This window comes from Brienomyrus brachyistius, chromosome 21 (assembly GCF_023856365.1).
Source record: "Brienomyrus brachyistius isolate T26 chromosome 21, BBRACH_0.4, whole genome shotgun sequence".
NCBI lineage: Eukaryota > Metazoa > Chordata > Actinopteri > Osteoglossiformes > Mormyridae > Brienomyrus > Brienomyrus brachyistius.
The window spans coordinates 32,942-60,642 of record NC_064553.1 but is presented as its reverse complement, the minus strand read 5'-3'; the positions used below and the strand labels follow the sequence as shown (position 1 = coordinate 60,642).

The 27,701-nt window shown below is 39.8% G+C and overlaps 2 protein-coding genes across 3 annotated transcripts in view; both read right to left on the bottom strand.

Moving 5' to 3' along the window:
• tnr (tenascin R (restrictin, janusin)) overlaps positions 1-1,548 on the bottom strand; it is a 70,627-nt gene extending 69,079 nt beyond the window's left edge. The window contains exon 1 of the mRNA XM_048989572.1: positions 1,028-1,548. The gene's annotated coding sequence lies outside the window, so the exon portion shown is untranslated. The remainder of the gene's footprint in view (positions 1-1,027) is intronic.
• Positions 1,549-9,930: 8,382 nt separating this feature from the next.
• On the bottom strand, positions 9,931-24,561 carry cop1 (COP1 E3 ubiquitin ligase). 2 transcript variants are annotated; one of them, XM_048989177.1, is made up of 20 exons: positions 23,981-24,561; positions 22,813-22,872; positions 22,641-22,738; positions 22,323-22,387; positions 20,563-20,682; positions 20,388-20,456; positions 20,131-20,190; positions 19,720-19,811; positions 18,600-18,657; positions 18,280-18,394; positions 17,429-17,564; positions 16,395-16,538; positions 15,923-16,031; positions 15,542-15,623; positions 14,371-14,487; positions 13,946-14,063; positions 13,509-13,633; positions 13,116-13,276; positions 11,643-11,687; positions 9,931-10,885 (listed from the first exon to the last, which is right to left on the bottom strand). In XM_048989177.1, the coding sequence occupies exons 1-20, from the start codon at positions 24,292-24,294 to the stop codon at positions 10,868-10,870; spliced, it is 2,106 nt and encodes a 701-aa protein (XP_048845134.1). In that variant the 5' UTR covers positions 24,295-24,561; the 3' UTR covers positions 9,931-10,867. The 2 variants fall into 2 exon arrangements, with proteins under 2 accessions (XP_048845134.1, XP_048845135.1); XM_048989178.1 differs by having other exon boundaries at positions 18,600-18,654.
• Between the last annotated feature and the right edge of the window lie 3,140 nt (positions 24,562-27,701).

The window sequence follows — 27,701 nt, the reverse complement described above, 5'->3', positions numbered from 1 at the left end:
ACAGCCCAGCAACAAAGATGCTTTTTGATGCTTAATGTTAATGTTCATTCTGATTGACAAATAGTGAGCCAGAACAAGTTATAAATGAGTATGTATGACAGAAAGGAGTCTAAACCCACTTTGTAAAACACCCTAGAACATCTGATTGAGAAATTCTTCACTCATGTATCCAATAATAGTTCCAGCATCAGCATTTTCCCATAAATCACTGTAGATCACATACTGAGCAGAATTCAGTTATATTTCATTACAGACCACACACATAGGTCTACATATTTATGGGCATGTGTGTATATAATTACAACCCACCTACAGTATGTCTCAATTGTCATATTTAGATTGTGAAACTGATTTACCCACACGACAGAAATAACAATTAAATCATGCAGAAAGAAATGGCCCTTTTCTTCTTTGATGAAGCTGCCTGAAATTGTTTAGGTGAAGGATAAGAGAACAGTGTCACATGGCGAGATCCTCATTAACCTGTCTTGTGGTAGAAAAACTTTACTGTTTCACAAACTCAATCCAAATGTGTTCCTTGTCTTTTCACTAGCATAACTATATCCGTGTTTGATGTTGATATTTTCCCAGTTAGTGCCAGGTTTTCGTACTGTCTGCAGTGGTCACCACGCTCCTCTCTATCACTCATCCAGATTGTCAGCAAAAACTGTGTGGTCAGAATTCAGTCCAAAGACTCTGAATTGTACTGTAAATGCAAAACCCTGATCAACAGTGCTAAACAATATGGTTTTACTGACAGGCATCAAGATTCCTTTGAGCAGAATAGCGAAAAACAAAGGGTCTCTAAGAAAGCAGTGAGTTTCACCACCATTACATGTTCAGCTCTGCAGCTCGCATCTCATGCAGGATTTTTCAGCTATTTCCAAAATATAAGATGAACGCATCAAACTGCATACAGGTATGCATCACAGAGTAATCTTTGTCATTTCAAGCTCAATGACCAAAGCCTTGTTGCGACTATGAAATGCTATCATTGCTTTATTTAAAGCCACACTGTCTAACTTACCTATGCTGAGCTCTGACAAACGAGCAGATGATGTTGCAGATTCTCACTGGGTTTTCGTAGCTGCTTCCTTGCCCAGCTTCCCCCTCCCCTCCTCCACCAGCCTGCCAGCCTCCTGCTGTAAGAGCTGCTGCGGCGCTAAGATGCCGAAAGGCTTCTATGTCTCTGTTGCTTCACCGGCTGAAGTCTAGACTCCCATTTCGCCGCCTGTCTCTGGTGAAATGAGGAACTAAGGGATGTGAGCATCTCACTCTCACTCTGGCTATATCCCTCGGCCCTCCCTCCTTCTCCCTTTCCCTCTCCTTCCGTTTCACTCTCTCCTTGTATCGATCCATCTCAGCTCTGTGCTGCCTATTGTGCGCCCCCTAGTGGCCAGTCTGGTCATGCTTGCAGCAGAAATCTCAACCTGCTTTTCTCAGTTCACCATTTCTCTAGAAGATGGAGGAAATAACCTGGGTTCGAGTCTCCGCCTGGGTCACATGTGTGTGGAGTTTGCACGCTCTCCCCATGTCATCGTGGGGTTTCCTCCGGGTACTCCGGTTTCCCCCCACAGTCCAAAAACATGCTAAGGCTAAATTGAACTTGCTGAATTGTCCATAGGAATGCATGTGTGGGTGAATGGTGTGTGAGTGTGCCCTGCGATGGGCTGGCCCCCCTTCCTGGGTTGTTCCCTGCCTCGTGCCCATTGCTTCCGGGATAGGCTGCAGACCCCCTGCGACCCAATAGGATAAGCGGTTTGGAAAATGGATGGATGGATATATATATATATATATATATATATATATATATATATATATATATATATACATACAGCAAACACAGATAAGCCCTTAATGCATGCAGTGAAGTGGGGAAAGAAAGATGTATTGAACAGGCGCCACCACCCTGACTAGAATAAGCAGCTGGAAGACAGATGAGGATAGATGGATGGGTGGATGGATGGATGGATGGGTGGACGGATGGACGGACGGGTGGATGGATGGGTGGATGGATGGATGGATGGATGCTTTACGGAAGGTTAATGTGCTGCCTCTTTTTTATGATAGAGGTAATGCTTTACAATCCTCGCTACAAACTGTGACCCAAAAAAGCATGTATATGATTTTCTGAATTTAATTTCAGTGCCATTAAAATGGCACTGGAGAACAAGACGGCAAAGCAGCAATTCCTGCTCGCAAGCGTGAAGCAGCTTTCAGGGATGGTTTCACAGCTGTTACATGTATGCTTCAGAAATGATAGTGTTTAATAGCTGCTGAAACAGAATTTCATTTTAACTTGGTGCATCAGAATGGCCCTGTGACTTCACAAGCCATAACTAAAGTACATGCTCAGTAAAACTGGTAACTGCAGGCAGTGATTGACGGGTCCAAAGCGTAGGACGACCGTCCTGGTCGGATGAATAGTAGAGGAAAAATATGGGAGAACTGGAGTACTGACTGTCACTGGTGGCAAGTGCATGAAAAAGTCAGACAGAACTACATAGTCCTGTAAAAGAATGGAGATTATTCAGTGCAGGCCTAACAGGTCAGCAGATGTAGGACAGAATGTAAAAACATGTACTGCAGTGCCTGAAGCTGACTGAACGTTTGGTTTTGGTCAGATGGTCTCAGTAGTAAGTATAAATCAGGATGGAGATTGTTGAGTCTCAGTCTAACAGGTCAGTGGATGCAGGACAGAATGTAGAACTGTCTGGTGCAGTGTCTGAACGTGACAATGTCTGGTTTGGTTGTGATAGTCTGAGTAGAGATTGTTTAGAGCCCACTGGTGGAGTAACTGAGCCTGATTGAATGTTTGGTTTGGGTCAGATGATCTGAATAGTTGGTAGAAATAGGCACTTTCCTACCTGACGTGGTAAGTTTAGATCTTACAAGTTAAAGTTTGTACTGGCTGTGTGAACATAAGCTGTGTTGCATATTCTTAACAACAGTGTGCATGAGTTGGGGAACTGCTGCGTGTAATAGTAGTAATATCATGCTTTGTCCTTTTCTAAGCTGTTCATTTAGACATGAGAAGGCATGAAAGTCCTGAATGGCATTTATGAAATGGAGCACTGACTCCACCTGTTGGCCAATTTATTCAAACATTGAAATTGTTCTGGTCTGCACAGGCTGAAGTATCATTGAAGTTTGACAAATGTCTAAAAGTGAAATGGCAGAAAAATGACAGGCAGTTAAACACATGGAGTGAGCTGACAGGAAAGGTCATGAATCTTTGAAGGTTTTATGAAAAAAGGACATTTCAGCTGAATTAGCCTGGGACCCAGGAACAATAGTGATCTTAAAACTGAACCCTAGGAGTTATGGGAATATGCAATTTATTGAGTTTTTAAACATCACAAGGAAAGGAAAATGAGTGTCATTGGACAGTACATATATTTTGATTTGGCATGACTCACAGAACATACACTGGATTTTGACCAGTAATATGTCATTCAAACAGAAATGAGAAAAATGTCGGTTTCACTGATTTTGCAGGTTTAGCGACACGTCATATTGCTGTAGCACCCCCTATTGACTAATCATCGTCAAATTTGGAGGAGCCTTCCCCAGTACCATCCTACAGGATATATTCAAGTTTGGTGATGATTGGCTGAGACAGGTCTGAGACACAGCTGTCTGACTGAAATGGGCGTGGCACCAGTATGGTCTGTGGCTGTAGGACTAACGGGTCAGGAGATATCGCCCGAGCGGTGTGGGGGGGGGGGGGGAGGGGGCGCTACGGTGCCCTCATCTGGCTGACAGACTTGGGACGGATTATCTTAGTGGGTAGAAATTGACATCTTCCTACCAAGTCTGGTCAGTCGAGGTCTTACGGTTTAGGCTGCACATTCAGTTTTAGGGCAGAAAAATAACATATCCCAAGAAAAACAATAAGGGTCCATTAAGGACCCTTAACTAAATGTATTAATTGCATGTATTGTTGATTATAGCTGGGCTGACTAACAAACAAATATGGAAAGTTTCGATGTACTGTCAAGCAGTGGAAGTCATATTTTAAAAGCATTTACTGTCCACTTTAAACTGCTGCCTTTACTGGGGCTTTAATCATTTCAACCTACTCTTATGGTTCAGTGATGTAAACGGAATCCAGGGCAGCCAGACAGAATTCCACCCGAAAAAAGGGACTAAACTAATTACAAATTCACGCACTGGGGGATGCAGCTAAAAACATAGGAATAGGTGAGGCTCTAAATGGGGTTTGTAATTACCTACTGGTGTGTGTCCTTGCGGGGGCTCCACGCCTTCGGGGACAAGTTCTCTCTTTTCACTGCATAAGCAACTGGGAGGGGCATGATGATTCACTTATATTATCCCATTTTTCCTAACAGCCCATTATTTTAAGCTGAATTAAACAGCTTATTTGTATTCTAAATATAACTCCATATCACCAGCGCCACTTTGTCATGTCCATTGCACATTTGTTCTGCCCTATTATTTTACCAAATGAGATTGTTTTCCAGCTATTTTCACACAATAATTACACAATATGCTCCTATGAACAAGAAGCCAGTTTTCCTTGTGTTTTGTTTTTTATCACAGAACCAGATCAGATCAGATAAATGTCCAGCTCTCTTTTTTGCTGCAAATTTCCAAATTTGTTTTATACCATTTTTGTGGGTGGAGATTGCAAAAAAGTAGGACATTTATCTGCTTTGCTTCCACTCCAATAAACGGTTTTGCTTATGAAACAAAACTGCAGATGTACAGCCCTTTGTACTTGGCTAGACAACCTGAGGTACGCAGTGGTTTAATGCTGTGATGGAAAGGCATGATGTGCAACATCTGCAGAGGTACATTTCCCTGTGTAACAATCACTCAAGAGAGGATGATGAGCAGAACCATGAGACATATAGGTGCCCGGGAAGAAAACAAGCAACGAAACTACAGCTCCCATAGTCTGTGCTTTTAGTTTAGAAAACATCAATTAATGACATTTAGGATGAGCTGGAATGCACAGTTTGCACATTATCAGTATTTCTAAACTACATATTAACTATAAGATACAATGAACAGGTTTACTTGCCCATAATTCTGTCCCATATCTTGCTACTAGGGAGATTTTCCTTTCCTCTGTCAGTGTTGGTTTGGATTCTGGATGCTTTAGGCAGGGATAATGTAAAGCGCTTAGAGACAATGCAATATAGTGAAAGTGTGCTACACAAATAACATTGAATTTAATTCATTCATAGTAATCTTAACAAAACACTGCATAATTAATATCACAGGGGAATTGTTATTGCTGAGTTTCTGTTGAATTCATTAATACCACAGAACTATTGTCAAGGAAAAAGCCCCTACAATTGATTTACTTTGAAATAGGTCACATCATTCATCTTTCACCTTTCATTTGCTACTATAAAATATATCATTAGTAACATTTTCCCAAAGTTCATTTATAACCGTCATATACACTGAACTTCTGATAGTAAGTAAACAACTGCAACATGGCTTATAGGATGTTGGTTAAATAGACTGACAGATTTACACGTTTCTTTTTCTTTTTAGTGCAAAACAATGTCTAAGTTGCTGAATATCTACTAAACTAGGAAAATGCATATAAATTCATATACTCAGAAATAGTGTGACTTTTGTATGAAGCCCTTCTGCACCAAAGTTCTGACTTTGTTGAAGCTCCTAGTTTAGTTGTTTTGGAACAAAGTCTGCAGTTGCAACATGGCAGAGTTTCATGTACAATGTATAACAGCTACAGTACAACACTAGAGGGGAAAAAGGGTTAATGTTAGGGTTAGGGTTTTCTTTTGCAAAAAGAAAATAATCATGGTTCCAGAAATGTGTGAAATTACATTTTCATGTGACACACCAGCTGTACATCTTGCATGGTTCATAAAGGCACAGAAGTACAAAAAATTATATGTTATCCGTTAGGAAATAAAGCCTCACATTATATACCCACAGTACAAACATAAGTCACCTTCCCTTAGGGCTTTGAGCATGTGCTTGGGTCACTGGCATAGCAAACCTGGAAAACACCACTGAGCTCATTGGGAAAACAGCCGAGTTTCACCTAATGCTCGCAAAGTACCTACAGTTGAATTCGACATTAGCTTTTATTTTTATTTATATATAGAAGTATTATTGGAATAAAGTGGGAGATCTCAGTTGCATGCTTCTCGTAAAAGGTTTTTTCATTGTACAGCTAAGTAATGGTCAATAAAATCCATCTATCCATTCATTTTCTGTAACCACTTGTCCTATTCAGGGTCACGGGGAGTCCGGAGCCTATGCTGGAGGCTATGGGTGTAAGGTAGGGAACAACCCAGGATTGGGGTGCCAACCCATCACAGATGCAAAATAAAAATCAATTTTGCTGACAAACAGGGAGGAACTGAAACGATTGTTCAGAGGAACAAACAGGTCACCGACAACTGGCATTTTTAGGCATAGGGTGATGTTAATTCATTTGGACATGTTGATACTGAGTGGTATTCAAACTGACATCTCTACACTCTACATTCAAAATAAGCACTTTCCTGATTCGGCCCTTTTACACCCCAGAAGGTCGCCAAAAAAGTGAAACCAAACTACTGCACTTTTCAGAGGACTGTGGCACTTGTTTTTTCTAGCTGAAGGACATGCTGTTTGATTACTGCATAGCCAAAACACATCGATAATCATAATTACCAATAAAAATTCAATAATGTCATAAGTGTCTAATGCTAATTATCTGGTTTTGTCTCTGACAGTAGTGCAGCATGATTAAACATTTTTAAATGTTGATCTCATTGTTACGTGACAGCAATTCTGCCATGTTTGGATTAGTAAGGAGATCTGATGTCAAACGAAGCACTCCATTTTTCTGAGCTGTATCAACAACTGGCAGGACTATCTGTACACAGGAAGAGGGACAACCAAATCTAATTTGTGCAACAAAAATAGGGAAGAAATGACGGCGACCCCATTTCGAGCAATAACGTTGTGCTCATACCGAAAAGGGGTCACACTCATACGTGTGCATTTTTTTTTGTATTAGCACAATAAATTGTAAGTAAAAACATTTGTTTGAAGGTGTTATACCTAAGAAGAGATGAGGGTTAAGTTTACCTTTAGTATTTCCTGCAGTTGGAACTGAGCCGTTTGCTAAAATCTTGGCGAGTTCTGCAATGAAAATGGGCAGTTCCATTTCAGTAATGATCTTATTGTTTGTTACATCTTAATAAATACAATAGTAATAAAATTAACAAATATATTGCTCAATAATCATGAGAAAAAATCGACAATCCCAATTCTAAGTGAAAAAAACGTGATTGATATTTTATCCAGAATCATGCAGCCCTATTTGGAAGGAAAATTAGCAATAGCTATGAGGATATACCTTCTTCTGGCTTTATTTTATTTCTTTCCTTCTTTTTTCCTGTTCTGTATCACTCTAACGATGTTTTATGTATCACAACACATCTATGTAAAGCGCTATATAAAAATAATAATTTAACTTAATATACCTGTAACATTCCAATAACTGAACAAGAGAGAAAAAATATCTAATGAACACTGTTCCACTTTCATGCATCAGAACTACCAAAAGCATATCAAACCCAAACCAGTACAGGTTTTGCTCTTTGTTGGGCAGAATTTGTTCTGTTTATTTGCTACTCTTTTTAACAATGGACCAAGTAAAATGACATTGTCAAATGTCCTTACTTTGCTTGGGGACTCCTAGTTAATTGAGGAAGTTTTATACAGCTTTGTGATCTGTAAAATGCACCCTGATTTTTACTGAGTGCAATCGACTTGTATCAACCTTCAGGCAAAAGGCCAGAGTTACTTGCTCTACTTAACCGGAGACGTAATTGCTACAGTGCAATGTGCCCAATTCTGTGATCCTCATCACAGATCCGAAGGTCAGCTAATGACAAGTTCTGGACTTTTGGGGACAAATATAAGAGGATATTGATTTTGACCAAGAGTGGTTCATATGCAATATTTGTACTGTAAACCAGCTTTTAATTATGTATTGCACACGTAATACTTTTAAGTTGATGTGTTGAAATAACTAGGGGTTTGCAATAACAACAATAATAATAATAAAATAAGAATAAGAAAAGAATTTGGGGAAAAAGGTATGATACTAACAGATTAAATTTAAAAGATTAGAGGCATAGGATGCCCCAGGCGGCCACCCTCACAGTGCACATGGGATTGCAATGAGCCTGAGGCCAATCCCAGGTGGCACAGGATGCCCCAGGCGGTCACCGTCACAGTGCACATGGGATTGCAGTGAGCCTGAGGCCAATCCCAGGTGGCACAGGATGCCCCAGGCGGTCACCGTCACAGTGCACATGGGATTGCAGTGAGCCTGAGGCCAATCCCAGGTGGCACAGGATGCCCCAGGCGGCCACCGTCACAGTGCACATGGGATTGCAGTGAGCCTGAGGCCAATCCCAGGTGGCACAGGATGCCCCAGGCGGCCACCGTCACAGTGCACATAGGATTGCAGTGAGCCTGAGGTCAATCCCAGGTGGCACAGGATGCCCCAGGCGGCCACCGTCACAGTGCACCTATATGACGCAAATCTCCTACTCGACTGGATTGAGATCTGGTGACTGCGGAGGGCATTTGAGTAAAGCGAACTCAAGAAACCAATCAGATATTCTTCTAGCGTTATCCTCTTGGAAGCAGACATTAGAAGCTGGGTACACTGCGTTAAGGGATGGACATGGTCAGCAACAATACTCAGGTAGGCTGTGACATTTAAAAGATGCTCAATTGGCACTAAAGGGGCCCAAAATGTACCAAGAAAATATCCCCAGTAACAGCCTGAATTGCTGATACAAGGTAGGATGGATCCTTGCAATCAAGTTGCTTAAAGCAAATTCTGACCCTACCTTTGGAATGCCACAGCAAAAAAAAAAAAAAAAAAACCTCATCTGACCATGCAGTGTGTTTTTCCAATCATCCATTGTCCAACGTTGGAGAGTCCCTGCTCACTGTGACCTCAGTTTCCTGTTCTTAGTTGACAGAAATGGTACCACATGTGGTCTGCTGCTGCTTCTGCTAGTCCAACTGCTTCAAGGTTTGACGTGTTGTGCATTGAGAGATGCTCTTCTACATACTTTGGTTGTAAGTAGTAATTTGAGTTACTGTTGCCCTTCTATGAGATTGAACTAGTCTGGCCATTCTGCTCCAATCTGTCTTCAATAAGTAATTTTTGCAAACACCTACTCAATGTTTTTTTTATCTATCAACCCTACTGATGGTTAAACATGAAAATCCCAGTAGATCAGCTGTTGCGAAAATATTCATACCAGCCTGCCTAAAACCAACAACCATGTGACATTCAAAGTCACCTAAATCACCTTTCTTCCCCAGTCTGGTGTTCGAAGCGAACATTAACTAAAGGTCCCTGCCTGAACCTGAATGATTGTATAGATTGTGCTGCAGACATATGATTGGCTGGTTAGATATTTGCTTAAATGACTAGTTGAACAGGAATACTTAATAAAGTAGCCAGTGAGTGTATATATGACAAGTTAAAACATTTGACCACCCTCACATAACATGAACGAATGTTGACTATTGTGTAAAACCAGCGCATTCCAATGTCTGGGATACATTAAATGTAAAGCAACATTCAGTATTTGTAGTCAATGTGTTAAACGCAGAAAAAAAAACTGAAAAAACTATTTCTTCAAAAACCTAAGTTAGCAACTTGTGTCTTTAAAGCCAATTCTTGAAAGGACCACCTGCTCATTTTTAATCATAATATCATCGCACCATTACTTTTCAGCAAAATGCCAAACTGAAGTGCCCATCTGGGCTGACATCACTCAAGTCACTAGGTCACAGGAAACATCCTCAAGCCCTCAAATACTGCAGTTTAGAGGTTAAATAATTCCATTTAAAGAAGCAAAAATAACAGGATGTCAAAATAGGAAAAAAAACTGTACCTGATGGAAAGATGTTCATTTATTTAAGAAGCAGTGTTAACGTTTATGAACGCAAATAAACACAAATAATTCATACTACAAACATCTGAATATGTATTCAAAACATACTGCAGCAACTGGAGGCTAAAAATGATAATGATCGCATTTACTGAAAAACGGACTTTCAAAGAAATACAGGCTAAACATAAAATGTTCTGTCCTATAAAGAGCAGCAATTGTATGGCAATCTGAAAAGCAAGAGACAGATCATGAACAGTCAAGTCTGATATAAATTACCAAAATAAATAAACCTAAGCAGGAACATCACAAACAAAAAGCAGCCATGTTTTAAAAGTGTGATAGCTGTAGAAAAAGCTTAATTACAATATGTCCAAACATTTCCAGTAATTCCATTTGCAAAAATAAAGTTTGCTTTTGATAATGTATCCTGACAGCACTTTACCTGGGGTCAAACAACAAACCTTTAAGACAGAATTGGCTCAAAAAGCATCTTAGGATTTGGTGATATCTATAATGCGATTTTCTTTAGTGTTGTGCTTTGGCCTTGTTCGAAAATGCACATGAATATTGAACTGTTCCTACCAACTTCTTTATTGAAGAACAAGAGAAAGTATGAACATTTTAAAAACTCCCTTGATTTTTCTAAGGAAGAGTAAACATCCTCAGTTCCTCAAAACAATGGTATTCAAGAGTAAACTGCAAATATGATTCAAAATGAGGATTTCAAAAGCAGGAAGTTGAGTTTCCCCCACATAAATAATATATGGTTTTCCATTACACGTTCATAAAATTCCAAAGGAATCCTCTTAAGGAGCCTTTACACAGGACGCAAGTTATATGCTGCTCATACAGTTGAATATTTTCTCCCACAAAATCCAAACCAAAAAGGTTCAAGGAACGGAATGCGGTTGTGAAAGGCCTTGAATTCTAGTGAATCCTCATACAAGTTCGAGTACCTATGGAGTGAGGAAAAAAGGTTGGAGTCATAGGTGAAAATAAGAGTAAGCATTCTCAAGTTATGCTAACCAATCCATCTTATTGAAAAGGTTGAGTGAATGGTGAGCATTTCAACAGTAACTAAAGTAAATTTAACGCATTCTTAGTCATGGAAACTTCAATGCAGGATACTGAACTTCAGGAATTTATGAAAGTAAAACAAACATTGTTTTGTTCTAGCTGAAGAGGATAACTGATAATAGATGTGACTTTTCTAAAAGGCACACAGCGCATGTGCGCAAAATATAAAAGGGTTTTATCATTTGTCAAATCATTACTGATCACAAAAGCACTGTAAAACATACAGACCACTTTCCCTGGTTATTTTCCAGATCAGGTTTGATGATTACTTACATTAAACCCCAAGCAGGGATTCAGCCTCTCATTTCAGACTAACACCCATCCCCCCACCCATCTTACTCTTTTTGTTCAGTGGGTTCGTGGCAGCATGAGTTCCCATAAAAAATAAACTAACAAGGCAAAAATGTGTCTCGTTGCATCCTAGAGAACTGCCAATCACACACCATTCACCTTAGCTGAATATCAATTCCATCATTACACCCATACACAGGTAAATAGTGGTTCAATGGAACGCGGGAGGCTGACATAGAATTGTGCCATAACCAGAAATACAAGCAGTTATCTGCTGACAGCAGTGCTTGTTAACTGTCTGTTCTATGTTTAACATAAAACATACTACCAACAACATTAACATACCTTTATGGTTCCTTGACTGTTTGCTGCAATCAGAACATTGGACTCCTGTAAATCAATAAATGACACATTAAGAGAAAAAGGTGTAGAAGCACAACAGCAAACTGTCCAGGAGACCATCATAATGGGTGACACTATGTAGCATATTACGTGAATAATAATAATCCTGGAGAAACTCCTAAGGGTGTCATGTTTTATGCAAACTCTCCACACTGAATTACAAGAGTTTTTAAATCCAAGCCTTCCACTCACCTCCATTCAACTCTAAATATAACATGCACTGTAGTTTATGGGTAAACGGCAGAAACACTGCATTCAGCATTAATAATACTTCCCACTCGCCGACTGTAAATTCACTATCTAAAGAGACAGCACTTTGATCTGACATTGAGAATACTAAAAGTCTGAGAAAACAGTGTATTCACAAGAAAGATCACCACCGAGACAATTCTTTTGGCAAAATTTTCAGAAGAGTTTATAAACAACATTGTCACACTTAAGTATGCTGCTAGAGATGTATCGTTGTATCTTTGTGTGTGTTTTAACAAGCTGTTTAAGTCATATTAGCTTTTTGAATACAACAAAAAGCATTTCTTTGTGATGAATTCCCAAAGCCTGTTTCCAGAAGCCTGCACTGGCATACAGTGGATACAACACAATGTAACATTCATAGAAACGGTGAAGAATAACTTCTGAATGATTCGTTTGTGTCATGGAGAAGTTCAGACTTGCTCAAGCAAAATATAAATTACACTAACAATCATCCATAGTTTTTAAATGCACCAATAGGTATTCAAATACAAATATTTAACAAGTAAAATGTGATATAAATGTGAGTCCATTAGAAACTAGACGTGTCAATTGATAAAAAAATAATCCAGTTAATCACAATAATAGGCTTTGATTAATAATGACTAATCAAGTTTAAATGGTAGGAGGCTATTTGCTTGAATTTTGGAAGATGAAAGAAATGCATGGTGTGGTCTTGCAAGAAAGAAATGCATGAAACTGGTAAGAGGAATCGTATGTTTTATAATATCTTGGTTTTGATTTGATACCACAGCATCCAGTTGCATATTTCCAATGTGCAAGTTGCTACCGTTATCGGTGCTGATGTCAAAAATTTTGTTAAATTGGCATTGAAAACAAAATACGACATTAAGATTTCCAGATTAATCACAAGTGTTAATACTGACAGCACTATTAGAAACCCTATACCACAGATGGTGAGTAGGAAATACATTTTCAGACAAATGAGAGGTTAACAATCAATTTGTACTCAAGATTAACAAAAAACTGACTAAAGGGGTTTGAAATTATATGCAAATTATTTGTACTTGAAGAAATGCTGAGAAACTTCAATTATATGGATGTTCTACATACTTGTTACTTGCTAATGAGGATTAAATGAACCTCGGTGGCAGGACATTGTGGGAATCCAAATTCTGTGAATAACTCAATGCACTAAGGCCTTACCCCATCAGGCAGTGCTCTCCAGCACACTGCACTGACAAACTCATTGGTGTCATCTTCTTTCTTGTCTTTATCTAACACACTCTTTACAGTATCAAACTTGAATGTTAGCAATGTCTTGGAGAGCCCCTTGTAATAAAGATACAGGGAGTTGTTTTCACTTCCTGCCAAGGAAATAAGTGGCATTAGGTTAGCATAACAAAAATGTTCTCAGATAACTTAAACACCTTCAAGATTTTTAGGGCTACAGTGTTGTCACAATGTGTCCCAAAACCTCATCAACAGGCAACTAACGGGAAGACCCTGTAGCACCATAATCATTTCCCATCCTGGGTTTTAGACATCACTTAAGGTATCACAAACTGGTGTACAGCTACACACTGCTCTCTTGCTTACCACATGCCACGTAGTCTCCATTAGAGGCCAGGCCAACAAAGTTCTTCTCATTGATGTGACCTTTGAAGGAGCGTAAACAGTGAGGCTTGTTTACATTCCATAGCTTGAGCTGGCTGTCAGTCGAGCTGTAAGGAAGGACCAAGACATTTCAAACATACCCGCACTCAACCTGGCTTCAGCACATAGTCCATTTTATGCAAAAGCACAAACTTCAATTCAATTCAATTTTATTTGTATAGCGCATTTTCACAATATTACATTGTCTCAAAGTGCTTTTCATTATTATCCTGCTCAAAGCCCCCAGTGGGCAGCCAGAGGTGACAGTGCGAAAGAAAACAAACCTCAGGAGGAACCAGACGAACGTCACGAATGCAGAAGCACCATCAACATACAACAAACGAGCAAAGTTCATAACTTAGGAGAAAACAGATACATACGCTGATACTATCTCCTCGCCATTAACGAATTTGGCATAGGAGACAGCTTTTCTGTGGCCCTTGAACACCATGATGGGCTGTTTAGTATTGCGAAGATCATAATAGTGGACACAGTGATCTGGACAACAAAGAAGCAAAAACACAAGACAGCAGAATTTTAGAACACAAAACTGAATACATTTTGTTTTTCCTGTTTCACATCATGTTAAGCACCATTCAGGATGGCCCAATAAAAACTGGAAGCAAAATACAGAACAGGGTTAACTGATATCTGTGATAAGTGGGCGCAAATACAAACACGAAACAAGCATTTCTCAAAGAAAATAACTTTCAACTAAAGAAATGTTTTTAATCCAAGAAGAGAGAGAATATCTATCAATGTCATTGCCCAAACACAGACAAGGGGAGTGCTGATTAGTGTATACCTGCACATCCAAAGGCGAGATGATACCTTGACGATGGGCTGAACTTAACACAGCACACATTTGCTTTGGCCTCAATGCTGGCAACCGAGTTGTCCAGGTTGGTAGACCACAGCTTCACTGAGCAAACCACAACACGTGCATTAAATAAAAATTAAGCAAGAAAGAAACTATAAATTAACCCACACAAACTTTACAAATTTAAAAAGTCAGTTTATAAAATTATATGTAGAGTATATAAATATAAAATATGTGCAAAGAACATGTATTAATAATTACACTGACATTTTATTTACAATAACAAATAGACCATGTACAGAAACTGTTATTCCATTACACATTGTGTGTGGAACCCATTGTGGAGCTCTAATAAAATACCAAACCAGAGCCCGGACCCAATCTCTATTCTGATTACTTAGAAGTGTCTACAACCCAATAGTATCTACCATCCAAGCTAGCAGAGTGGGATATTTGAGGTTTACTTGCGACTTGTCTAAAAATAAATAAATAAATCAGGTGTAAAAATCATCCACAAAAATGACAAGGTAATAAAATTCGTAAGATATCACATTCACAATGTCATGTATCTTCTGCAGTTACCCATCCCTTTGCTGCCACTAAGTGGGGCTGCTTCAACTTCAGTGAGATTTTTCTCAAAATTTGACTTATTCCAGATCTTCACCCACAAGTTTGGAAAAGATCAGCCAAATACTTTTTGAGTTATCACCCCAACAAGATAAGTGCCTGGTGGCGGCAGATCTGTCAAACAATATATTGCGCATCTGAGGAATCAATCAGGTGTATATGAGCTAATATACCTCATACCACCAGGCTATACACCTCACATAAAAAAATTCTTCTCTAGAGAAGTTCTGCCAATTGCTGTGAAAAGCTCAAAGTTACAGGGCAAGGTTGGAGCAGAATATATTCCAGCTTCCTGTGGGAAGAAACTCCAAGGACACCAGTATGATGGGCCATGAGCCTTACACAGATGGTATAAGCCTTTCTGCGGCCCACTGAGAAGCACGGAAAATTAAGCATTTTAGAGAAACAATCTAGGCCTTTTAAAGGCACCATTTCGCCTCCCGCACATGCATCCTATTGTTTACAGACCGCGTCTAGTTAATTCTCCAATCGGGCTGAAAATGGTCAGATCACTGCAGTCTTGTAGTACCTTTTGCATCATCAGAGCCAGATGCCAAGAGCTTAGGATCCATGAGGTTGAAATCCACACTCCAACACCGTTTCTCATGCTCCTGTAAGGTCACACACACACACAAACACACACATTTAAAAATGAAAAAACAGGTAAGTTAAGGTGCATGATAGATGTAGATGTCTAGCTAGCTAATTCTGATGTGTGCAAATTAAGTATCTTCAAAGACCAACAAGATCAAGAGATATATCACTCAATTAAAAATTTAGTTCCAATAAACAAAAAAAATGTTCAATAAACTGGGGAGTAATTTTCAATATATGTAAAGGATCATGGGGAAAAAATGCTAAATGTTACATGCAGAGTTTTTCGAAGTGTGTGCAAACAAAGGATGCTCACCTGATAGACCTTTGACCGCTGTCCTGTGAAACCATCCCAGAGAATAACAGTCCCCTCATAGTCACTGCTGGCCAGCAAATTCTTATGATAGCTACTCCAGCTGATACAGCTAAGGAAAATTTTTGATTATAATTAAACTATATATGTGCATTAAAAGATAATGACATTGTTTGGTAAGCAAGTTCACTAACCCTACAACCATGATCACTGTGCATAACATTTAGATACCTGAAATAAATACAGATGTGTAGTACTTAAAAGGTCCCTCAAATCAAAACTAGAGATTTACAGTCAATTGGTGAACCTACATGCACTGCACACAGGAAAATCCCACGACATCTCTTGATGCTCTGTCTGATCAACACTGCACAGCATATCACTGGAACTGCAGTGACACCACTGTCCATTGGAGTCAGAGGAAATGCAAAACAGCAAGAGAACCATAAGGGGGAGGCACCATAAAGAATGTTACCTTATTTTTGAGTTGCAAGTCATCTCATTGACAGGGTAATGAATGTCCACTGCATCCTGGATCACAGTCCCATACTCAAAAACTTTAATTTTCTTGGTAACGCCCGCAATAGCAAAGTAATCACAGTCACGGTCAAACTCAATACTGCAACACAAAAAGCACAAGAGACTGTCAATAACAAAAGAGCTAGAACCTAAACTGCAAACTGTCTTAGTTCATTGAGTTTGTTACTGAGATGGTAGCAAGCTACTCCATAAATACTCCATCAGTAGAAACACAAGCCCATATCAAAGAATATGATTAAGGATGTTTGTACATCCTCCTGCTCAAAATGAGATGCCTTTAGTAACACTGATTAACAACAATTAATAATTAACAAATAATCAGTGGGTTCTATTTTAGAAAGGTGCTCCACGTTGTTACAAACACCACGTTGTAAAAAGGACAAAAAGCTACTGTTCTACTGTAATGCCTGATTCATGGTATAAACTGTAAAACACTGTCTATTAAGTACAAGCTCAAAAAGTATGAAAGTATCCAAACTACGGCTGAGGGATACCTAACAAAAATACTTTTTTTTTATAAATACTGGGGTAAACAATAATATTGATAATATGGGTTTCTTTTTTAACTGTGTTGAAAACATAGGCTAGAAGGTTAAACTGAAAGCCAAATTATAATGTATGTAGTTCAATCTTACTTCTATATAATGTCAGTCAGTGATCAACACCGGGTTACTTGTCTGATATTATCAATTGCCAATAATACCATTGCATCAACCAGCCCTAATTCAAACCGATATTTACCTCGGCAAATAATTATGCAAATGTACTTGAAATTCTCCTGACAGTCCATCAGATGTCATTATCTTAGCAAAATTCCATAATCTCAAAGATATACAAACTATTTGCGTCATACACTATATGACCAAATAAGTCTATGCTAAAGTTGTAGTAGTAAAAATACTACACGCAGTAGTTAACACTTCATAAATTATTTTCAGCGAAGTGCTTGGTGGCTGAGGGAAACAGTACCTGGACACAATACTGGAGCCATTGTAGAGATCACTCGCATAGGAGAGTGTAGCCAGTGGCCGTACAGAGTTGTAGCGTGTGAATTTGGAAAGACATTCCATGAAATCATCCAGCTGGTTTACAGCCCTGTTATCCTCTGAGAGACAAACAAGATGTTTTTTTATAAGATTTTATAAAATACCATAAAGATTAATAAAACTGCCAAGTCCGGTATACTGATGGTTGTTTATCATTAATCTACACAGGGATAGTCCAGCCCTGGGGTGCATTTCCCAAAAGCATAGCTGCTGACTATATTAGCGACTTGCATAGTTAGAACCATGCAATGGCATGAGTCCAACTATGTATGTCGTTAATGGGAGCTTTTGGGAAACACCCCTGGGGGGCGAGCGGGGAGGGGGGGGGGCGTGGAGAAAAAGCCACGATGATGCACTGAGAACATGCAAACTCCACACACATTGAGCCAGAGCAGACACTTGAACCACGCTCCCAGAGGTGTGCGGCAGCAGTGTTATCCACTGGGCCTCCACACCACCCCCCTGTCAGTAATATATAGAAAATGGAATTACTATTTAAATTATGTATTTAATTCAAATTAAGCAAAAATGGTCATAAAATAACCTAAAACTGCACTGTTTGTCAGAGTATAAACCACAGGGCTGTCAGAGTATGTTTATTCACTTACCAGGTTATTTACCCATGTGAAGTCACTGGGCAGTAAAAAATCTCTCCCATAAAGTTCTATTTTATGAACCACAAGAATGAATAAGAATCCTTCAGCTAGAGGAACTGCAGGGAAATTAATGAGAAGGATTTCAAAAGGTATCAGAAATAAAGCAGGAAGGCTTTACCTGTAAGCCGAGACATTCTGTTGGAGAAGTAACAGTGCTCCAGGTCATCAAAGTGAGCGGTCAGCCTTTTTCTCCGTGAGGCCAGTGTGCTATTGTACCACGTCTGTCTCGTCCCCTGACAGAAGATGAAGCTTGCATTGATTATAACACATCCAGTAAGCAAATACTCTTAAACAAATGGTAAAACAGAACTTTGCCACAACAAGAGCTTCCCTTGTTACATGGCAGGGTGACATGCAAAAGAAAAGTAAGCATTTTAGGAAATGAGTAAACTCCCGTGTTCAGCCTAGTACACAGACTGCACATCACCTGAAACTCACCTGGCAGCTGCCACCAAAGCCTGGAGGTTGGTTGTATTCTGTTGAATCCATAAAACTGCTGAAACACCACATTTAGAAGTCAGTACAGTGGACCATAAAGCTGCAGTTGAAAATGGACTGCATGACAGCTGCCAACACCTCTATTTAGGCTTATGGTTGACAGTTAAGAAATCATCTATGGAGAACCCAACAGAGGTTATAATAATGTAAAAAATAAAAAAGCATTCAGGAATAAACAGATTCCACAAACACAGCAAAAACTGTACTGTGCATAAACCAATTATGAGCGCTATACTACTGCATTATACTGCATATACTACTCCACTCTGTTTGCACCTACAGCACAATCCCTCCAACTGTCAAATGAGAAGGGGAGAAGGCAGCTGGGCAAAGCTCTACACTGGCAGAGCTGCAGGTCTTGTCCAAGGGCGCTTCAGTCCTGCACTAAGCAGCTACACTTTGCACCACGTGACCCACTTTTTTTTTTTTTTTTTTCATTTTAGCATTTTCTGAAAACGGGCAGCAATTTAAGCAGCTCTGAAGAAAGCAGTATGGAGTTAATAATTAACATAATAAAATATAAATATTGAACCCAGGGACTATTGTGTCCCACCAATGGCTTGTACAAGGATATGCCCAAACAATGGGTAACATCTTTTATACAACTACAAGCAAATTAGCTACAAATATTAATTAGCAATATTTCATGACATAGCTAGCTAATGCCGCATAAAAAATGATGTTTCACCTTATGCTAACAGGGACCAGCACTTAGTATCCTTAGCCTAAACATTCTCGGTCAAAAACCATTACAGTATAATCCTGTTATAATGGACTCGCTGATAACGAAATATCGTCTGTAACGGACGAGGTCCGTCATAAAAAGGTTAACACCCAACTTGTAGGGGAAATCTATACATGCAGAAGATTCCCTTCTATGCAATGTCTTCTAAGAAATGTGCACAGTATCTAAAGTTAATAACCCCTATAGCCAAGGCTGTTTTAGAATGCTGAGGTATTCAGGGCAGAGCAGCAGAAGGAACCCGTGAAGAAAAGGAAAGAAAACAAACAAAATAAGGCTGATGTTTGCAATGAACAGCAAACTAAGGATGTACATCACCCGTTTGCAGGGGAATGAACTTCACACTGAGGAACAGTGCTGTCCAAGTTCGGCTCAGCATCACCCACTGGGGAGTACAAGCCACTCATTTCCTGGGAAAGATCATAGCAGACGCTCCAATCAGACTTCCAAACGAGGTCCTTAGACCTGAACATGTGCTTAAACTGGTGGTCACCAGCCCTGTCCCTGGAGATCTACCACTGCACAGAGCATAGATGCAGCCCCTAATTTAACACCAGGTAATCAGACCTTTTAGTAGCATCTCAGTATTAGAGTCAGCTTAGCTTCAACATAGCTGGCTGCAATACTAATCTGTATGACGTGTGCTAAATTAGGACTGCACCTAAGCTCTGTAGGGTGGTAGGTCTCCAGGAACAGGGCTGGTGACCACTGGTTTAAAATTAAACGTACCTCTACCCTTTTGATGTCTTCCTCCAAAAAGTTCAGCTCTTTCTGCAACTGCTCCAGTTGCTAGAAAAAAGACAAACAAACCAAAACAAAAAAAGTGCCCATAACTTTGAGGTCTTTTTGGCCGATTTAAAAAGCCCATAGTGAGAAAAAGAAAAAGGTTTTCTTTAATTCTCAATACAAACACAGAAAATATCAGAAATAAATTCTCACATTACACATACGTGCGCATCAAATTCTTTTAACCCTAAGAAACTAACCTCTCTTTTATTCCGTCTTGCTTCTTTAAGAAACTCCAATAAGATTTGGAGCTGAGCTGCTTGTGATTCCTGTAGGGAAAAGGCGAAATCTAAAGCTGTGTGTCTACATTTAATGAAACATCAGCTAACTAGTTTGCTTGCCCTGTAAAGGTGTGCATATCCTAAACATACATACCGCTTCAAGCTGTTTCTTTTTCTGAATAAGAAGCTCCAACATAAAGTTGACATTTGCAAGATCTAAATTCTCCTGGTCTGTGCCCAAAACATCCTGGAAAACCTGCCACCTGTGGCCATTCTGCAGAAAGGGATGGTGAGACCATTTTAATGATTACAAACTAGAGTTTGCATGGACATAAGTTCTGCACAGATGACGTTCATAAAAATGATCATGAGGGTAAAGATTTATTCACTATTTTCATTAAAAAAGTGAACTGACCTTCAAGTTGCAATATTTAACAGATAATTTAATCAAACAAAACAACGTAGATAAAATGCTGTCATTGATTGTGCGAAATATTACTTCAAGAGAACTCTAGATAGATAGGAGGGGGGCTGCATGACATCGTAATATAATCACTATGATACGCTGCAGTGCAAGAATCAGCTGTGCTTTAGATGACGGGCGTAAACATCTGTCCGGACACCAGCTTTTTGGTACCATACAGACGTTTGTTTATGCCCACTTGAGCTGGGCATTGTTCAAATTTTTTCAAAACCAGTACCAGAACCATACCTTGATTTCAATACTGGTTCCTGAACAATACTTTTTTTCGATACAAATATATTTTTTAAATCAATTTCAAACACCAGCAAAAATATATTAAACATTACAGCACAAATCTTTTATTTGAACAAGTTATGTTATTGATTAGTTACTGGGGGGATCGATTGTGATCATAACAGGACACAGCCGTTCATTTATATTGCATGTATACGACCCGCAACATGTTTGTTATTCATAAATAAATCTGGCCAGCAGATCTGGGCAGTGCATGTTGTTTTATTATGTGTGACAAAAAGGGGGAGGTGTGGCCAGGTGCGAATGGCTCATTCATACGCATGAAAGTTTCTACATATTCAATGAAAGGTGGTCAGAAATAATGATGTTTTTCTTATTTATTTATCCAACTGAATGTTGCAACTACACCATTTAGTCATCTTCATGTAGCCAAGACTTTGTTTTGATCCCAGATATCTGATCACCAAACTGCTACCATTGCTTACTATGTACTTTTATGATGTTTCTGCAAGTGTTCCAAACTGCATTTTGCAATGTCTATACTTCGATGTAAAATTACAAACGTCACATAAATCTGACATATTTACAAAGTACACTAAGATTAAGATGAGATTAATGCCAAAACAAATAAATAAGAAATCATTTATTTGCCATGAATTAAGTTTATGATATTGAATGAAATGTGTGACCATGCCCCAGTCAGTGAATGTGTGTTCCCTACCCCTAGACCCCAGAGGGTTAAAAGGGGAGATATGGTGGATGAGGTAAAAAGGTATCAGTGATGTGAAAGTATTTTTTGCAGTTTAAAGTCCGACACGTTTATTAACCTTAAGGATGGTAATGTGTATAAATTCGACTTAACCTTATACCTCATTAATATTTAAGGAATACTACTAATCTGCCTAGCACATTGTGTGTGCAAGTATACATGCTTACAGTACCTAAAAGCCAGCATCCGGACAAATATTTACGCCTGTCATCTGAAGCCCTAGTGATTATTGTGCCACATAATCACGATTATATCACAGTGTGATACAGAGCAGCCCTTGGTAGATGATCTTTCAGGGTCAGCAATCACCACTGGACAGGCACTAATGGGGACACACTTTCCTGAAAAAATGAGCACCTGAATTCACCATGACAGCCAATGTTACAAAGTATAATGACCAGAAGAACCAATGATTCATAACACTTACTGGATGATCCAGTTTAAGACGTTTTTCTTCAGACCTCTGCTTCTGTTTGAGAATAAGTTCATTCACTGAGAAAGACAAAACTAATTAGGACACACATGGTTTTTGAGCATTTGCAAGAACATGAATACAAAAAAGTGCATTTCTTGGAATGGGCATTTAAAGCACCCCTTTATAAACCTAAAAAGACAGACAAAAACACTTAAATAAAAACAATTTCTGGAAAGTTAGCACACAATAACAACAGAATTTTGACATTGTCCCGGCTTACTCAAACCTTTCCCATTCAAAGAATTGATTAAAGAACTATGAAAATCTTACCCAAAAAGTTTGGATATAACTGATCCACATTGTCAATGATGTAGTTACACTTCGGACATCTGTTGCTATCTTCAAGACTCTGTCGAATGCACTTGTTACTGAAAAAACAAACAAAAAATACTGGAATAAAAGTGTACTAGGTCCCTGAATGAACAGATGGATGGTTACTTACCAGAAACTGTGTCCGCATTTTGTCATATGAGCCTCTTCAATCATTTCAAAACAGATGGGGCTAAGGGAAAAAAGGCCAATGGATAACAAAAGTTTTTTCTTGCACAATTCAGAGAAACCTACATGAAAATGTAAAATGTGTCACGTTAATCATTTGAGTCCAATTCAATTCACAGTTTTGTTGTTATTCTCATACCCAACCAACCTACATAAATGCCTGCCTATTTAAAGGGCATATTTCCAAACATGAAAATGCTGAAATCCCCTTTTTGCTAGTTTCTTGTGGCATTAAAACTGTAATAGTACATATTCACATTTCAATTCTTTTCCACATCTGCTTGTCCAAAGCAGTAATAGGAGAGAGGAGACCTAGAGCCTCTCCTCAAAGTTATGGGCACGAGATATAACCCTAAATAAGTTGCCAATGAACTAAAGGGCATATACACCATTTACACACACACACACACACCTACAGATAATTTGGCACCTCGAATTCACCTTAGCACGTTTGGATTGGGGGGCAGGGGGCTGGGTACTGAAAAACACAGAGGAAGCCCCCAGGACCACACAGGGAAAACATGCAAAGTCCACAGACACAGAGTCGGGACGAATACTGCATCCCTGTTGTCCAGTGATGTGAGGCAGCCGTGCAAAACATATATTTGTATATAAACACAAGAAGATGGAAGTACAGAGAATTTGAACTCATTCTAATAAATCAAGCATATTGATACTTATTGGGAAAAAAACATTTAAAATGGCAATTGTTCAAACAGGGGAGAGTCTCACGTATCCATTTGGAAAGTTCAGCAATGGAACTCATATATAGTGATGTCTAATAGATACATAAATGAAACTGCTGCTGATATTACCAATAGAACGAGGATGATATTTTTAATAACTGCAACAAAATGATATCATCACTGCAGAGTTTGCAATATAATGTGATGTTAGTCGATCATTCTAATCGCATTCTCGTTAGTGTGGCCTGCCTGCTGATAATCCCGAACAGCACACTGTAATCTCACAACGCCACTGTTTACTTAATTACCGTCAGCTTCGCTATATCCGCCGCACGCTAACCATACCTTCACTCTGCTCAAATGAATCCCTATATACTGCTTAATTAGTCTCAAATAACAGCGCAACACTAAACCCACGTCACTCACCACACGAAGTCGTTGCTTTTATCCTCGTAGGAGTTGATCAGGCCGTTGCACAGCGGTGTCTGGAGAGGCCGCTTTCGACCGCTGTTTCCCGAAGAGGAACCGGCTCTGCCCAAGGATGCCGCTGCGCTTCTGGAAGGAACCACCAGAGAAGCAGCCTGCAAGCCGTCCCCTCGTGAGGACCCCCCAGCGGCTGAACTGCTCCCATTACTTGCGCCAGCACCGCTACCACTGTTGATGTTAACAATGCTGCCGCTGCTAGTCCCGGGCCCAGAGCCCGCTGCCGGGCCGAGCTGCTGCTGCCGACCACTGGACATAACTCAAGGCCGCGGCTCAACTCCGCTCTGACAGGCCGCAGGCAGCTCTTATCACCGCATCCGGACTTAAGGCGTTGGAGAAAGGATCACAAAGTGCTCACACTTTGCCTTTAAGGCAACTGTTCAGTCCTGTTTTAAAAAAACGAAACGAAGCCCGTATAAACCGAACGAAAAGCACACAATCTCACAGATTACATAGAACCGTGCTGAAAATGAAAACGGCACTGTCGACGTCGGGGCGTATGACGCCGAGACGTCACAACACAGAATCCCTAACGTGACGTAGGGACGCCGAAACATCTCAACGCAGAAATTTCCCAAAATGTGTGATTGCATCGGAAATCGTTGCACGACTATTCTTCGTTGTTACTCAGCTGTTTAATCAAAATGATCTAATTTGCAAATACACAGTATGCTTATTGATAGGTAGGAAAAGTAGGGTCCCTGTAACTGTGAAATGCCTTCGTGACTAATGTAATACTTCTCGACCAGTCAGAAGAGAAACGTTAATGTTGGAGTGGTTTTCCAATGAAGTTTTCCTGTGCCTTATATAATACTGGAAATGAATTGTAGTTCAGTGTAAGAACGTATGGTGTTTATATCACCAATATTTAGTACTTAATGAAGTGTTTTTTGCGCGTGAGGAAGAACTATTAGTATAATCTTAAGAAATATTATATGGGTGAATGTAAATTTAAAACCACTGTCATACTCAAAGTTGATTTGGAAAATGACTTTGATTATATTTTATTCATGAAAAACCTAAAAACGATGTGGCCTGTGGCTGTGTATATTAGGCTGGAAGGATTAGTTATTTGTTACTCTTGAATTTTGTTGTGATATACCTGTATGTATATATTCTTTGTTATTCCTCTGACTGTTTTTCTTGTGTTTGTGTACTAAAAATTTCAGACCCTTGGTTTGTATCATTCAGCCATGATGCCCCCTGGTGTTCGTTTGAGGTGTGAAAAACGTCATCTCCCCATTCACTTGCATTGGCGACCTTAACAAATTCAAAACGCCACTGCAGCTCATTGGTGAGGGCTGCACTTATGAAACTTTACAGCCTTATATGTCCATCTATCTAGTATTTCTTTGCCATATTTCACACCCCTAGCTTGTACGGCTCAGCCATGAGACCCCCTCAAGTAACCATGCCCCTTTTCCCATTTCTGTACATTAAAAACTTAAATTCGAAGGTCCACCAAAGATGTTGTGTAAGGCATGCACTCATCAGACATATATCTAGTGTATGCACACCAAATTTCAGACCCCTGGTTTGTACCGCTCATCCATGACACCCCCTGGTGTTCATTTGAGGTGTGAAGTACCTCATCTCCTCATTCACTTGCATTGGCAAATTTGGCAAATTCAAAACGCCACTGCAGCTCTTTGGTGAGGGCTGCACTTATGAAACTTTACAGCCTTATTTGTCCATCTATCTAGTTTTTCTTTGCCAAGATATTAAAGAATGCTTTCATGGACAGCCAGCAATTACAGATTTTAAAGAATGCTTTCATGGACAGCCAGCAATTACAAATATTAAAGAATGCTTTCATGGACAGCTAGTCAATGGCGACATTTTAGTCTAGGCCTCAAACTAACATGAGAGGGCATCACGGACAAACCGTATGGGCTAGAGGTCTGTCCTTCGGCAGGTATGAACTAGGTAAATCCAGGAAGGAGTATGCCCAGTTTTATGACTGTGGCCCTTACTGAAGGCCTGCAGTGGCCTCTTGAATTTGCTAAGGTTGGCAGTGTAAATGCAAGGCTGATTAGGCAGTGTAGGCCTCAAACCGCATAACTGCACGACCGTAGAAGATAGGAGGATGGTTCAAAGTATTCCTGAAACTAGATGATCTGACCTCCAATTCCATCCATACATGTCTCTTAAAATTATGCCTCCTTAATTTTGAACAAACATGTTTCTTGATTTTTTTACAGGCCTTAACAACCGTGGATCCATTTTCACACAGTACATTCATGATTTATTGATTTTTAGCCAGCATCAATTAGGCAATAACTCCACCGAGGAGTGACATAGGACGATGGGTCAAAGTTCACCAGAAACTACAAGTTCCTCTGAGGAAGTCATCTCCATATCCAGATCTCCATATTAGAGCCAATTAGCAGATATCTAAGTGGGAGAGTGACATAGGAGGACGGGTCAAAGCTTTGCCGACACTGGACATAGGTAGCACAAAGTCCCGTGATACATGCCCATTAAAATTATGCCTCCTTCATATGAGAATAGCATATTTTGATTATATTTTGCTTTGTCTGCCAAAAAATGCAGGTATGGTTCTAGTCCCTCAACCCCACACTGAAAGCCTGCCGAAGCTCAGAGGGGTCTTCCTTAGAAAAAGGCCTATAGCTCCCCTCAGGTTAGAGCTAGGGGTCTGAAATTTGGAACCCTGATAGGGGAGGGTGCTCTGCACCACTGTGGGGGGTCTGGACCTCACAGAACAGTTTTTATTAACCCTTTAGTGTCAGGTGCTTTCACGGCCGGCCCGTTTGAGCAACAAATGTGAAATTTGGCACAGTGGAGCCACATGGAGGGGAAAATTACATACTAGAGTTTACAGGGTATGTAAACAGGGACGCAGGCCTTACCAAAGGGCTGCAAATTACATAAAGGTACCTGCACCCTCAGCCGTGTGAGATACACGGCTGGATTTTCTTATCCATACACTAAGGACATTGACAAACACATCTGTAAAGTTTTATGGATGTACACCTTACAGAAGAGTTTTGGCCGTCAAAGTCAGTGACATCGGCAATGTTAAGTGAATGGAGGCACCCCACCTGTCATTTCACAACCCATAACTCCACTTTGGAATGACGTAGGAAGACCATTCAAAGTGTTCCTAAACCTAGAGTCTGCCCTTTAATTCCCTGTAGAGATATCCCCTTAATTGGCAGATCTTCATTTCAAACAAGCGGCTTAACTTTTGATGACTTTTTAAGTGACCTTCGCAAAAGCACTGTGGATGAGCATGATTTGACCTTCGGGGGTCTCACGGCCAAGCCGTACAAGCTAGGGATCTGAAGTTTGGTACACATAAACTAGAAATATTCAAGTGTGCCAAGTTTCATGACTGTAGCCCTTACCAAAGGCCCTCAGTGACCTTTTGAACTTGATGACTTCGGCAATGTGCCACAGGCCATAACTCTGTGTAGGAATGACCTAGGACGATGGTTCAAAGTGTCTTTCAACTAGACAGTCTGCTCTTTAATCATATCTATACATGTCTGTTATAATTATGCCTCTTTAATTTGAAATGAGCAAGTTTTTTATTGTGAGTGGCTGCACTTTATCTGACTACGCCTCAAACTACCATGAGGGGGCGTCACGGCTGAACCATGTGAGCTAGGAGTCTAAAGCTAGGGGTCTGGTGGGCATAAAC

Excerpts from the sequence above, each read along its gene's own strand:
- cop1 (XM_048989177.1), bottom strand. The coding sequence starts at position 24,294 with ATGTCCAGTGGTCGGCAGCAGCAGCTCGGCCCGGCAGCGGGCTCTGGG. Across the intron at positions 22,739-22,812 it reads AAATGCGGACACAGTTTCTG|TAACAAGTGCATTCGACAGA; the intron begins GTAAGTAACCAT and ends TTGTTTTTTCAG. Across the intron at positions 11,688-13,115 it reads GGAGAGCACTGCCTGATGGG|GAGTCCAATGTTCTGATTGC; the intron begins GTAAGGCCTTAG and ends ATTGATTTACAG.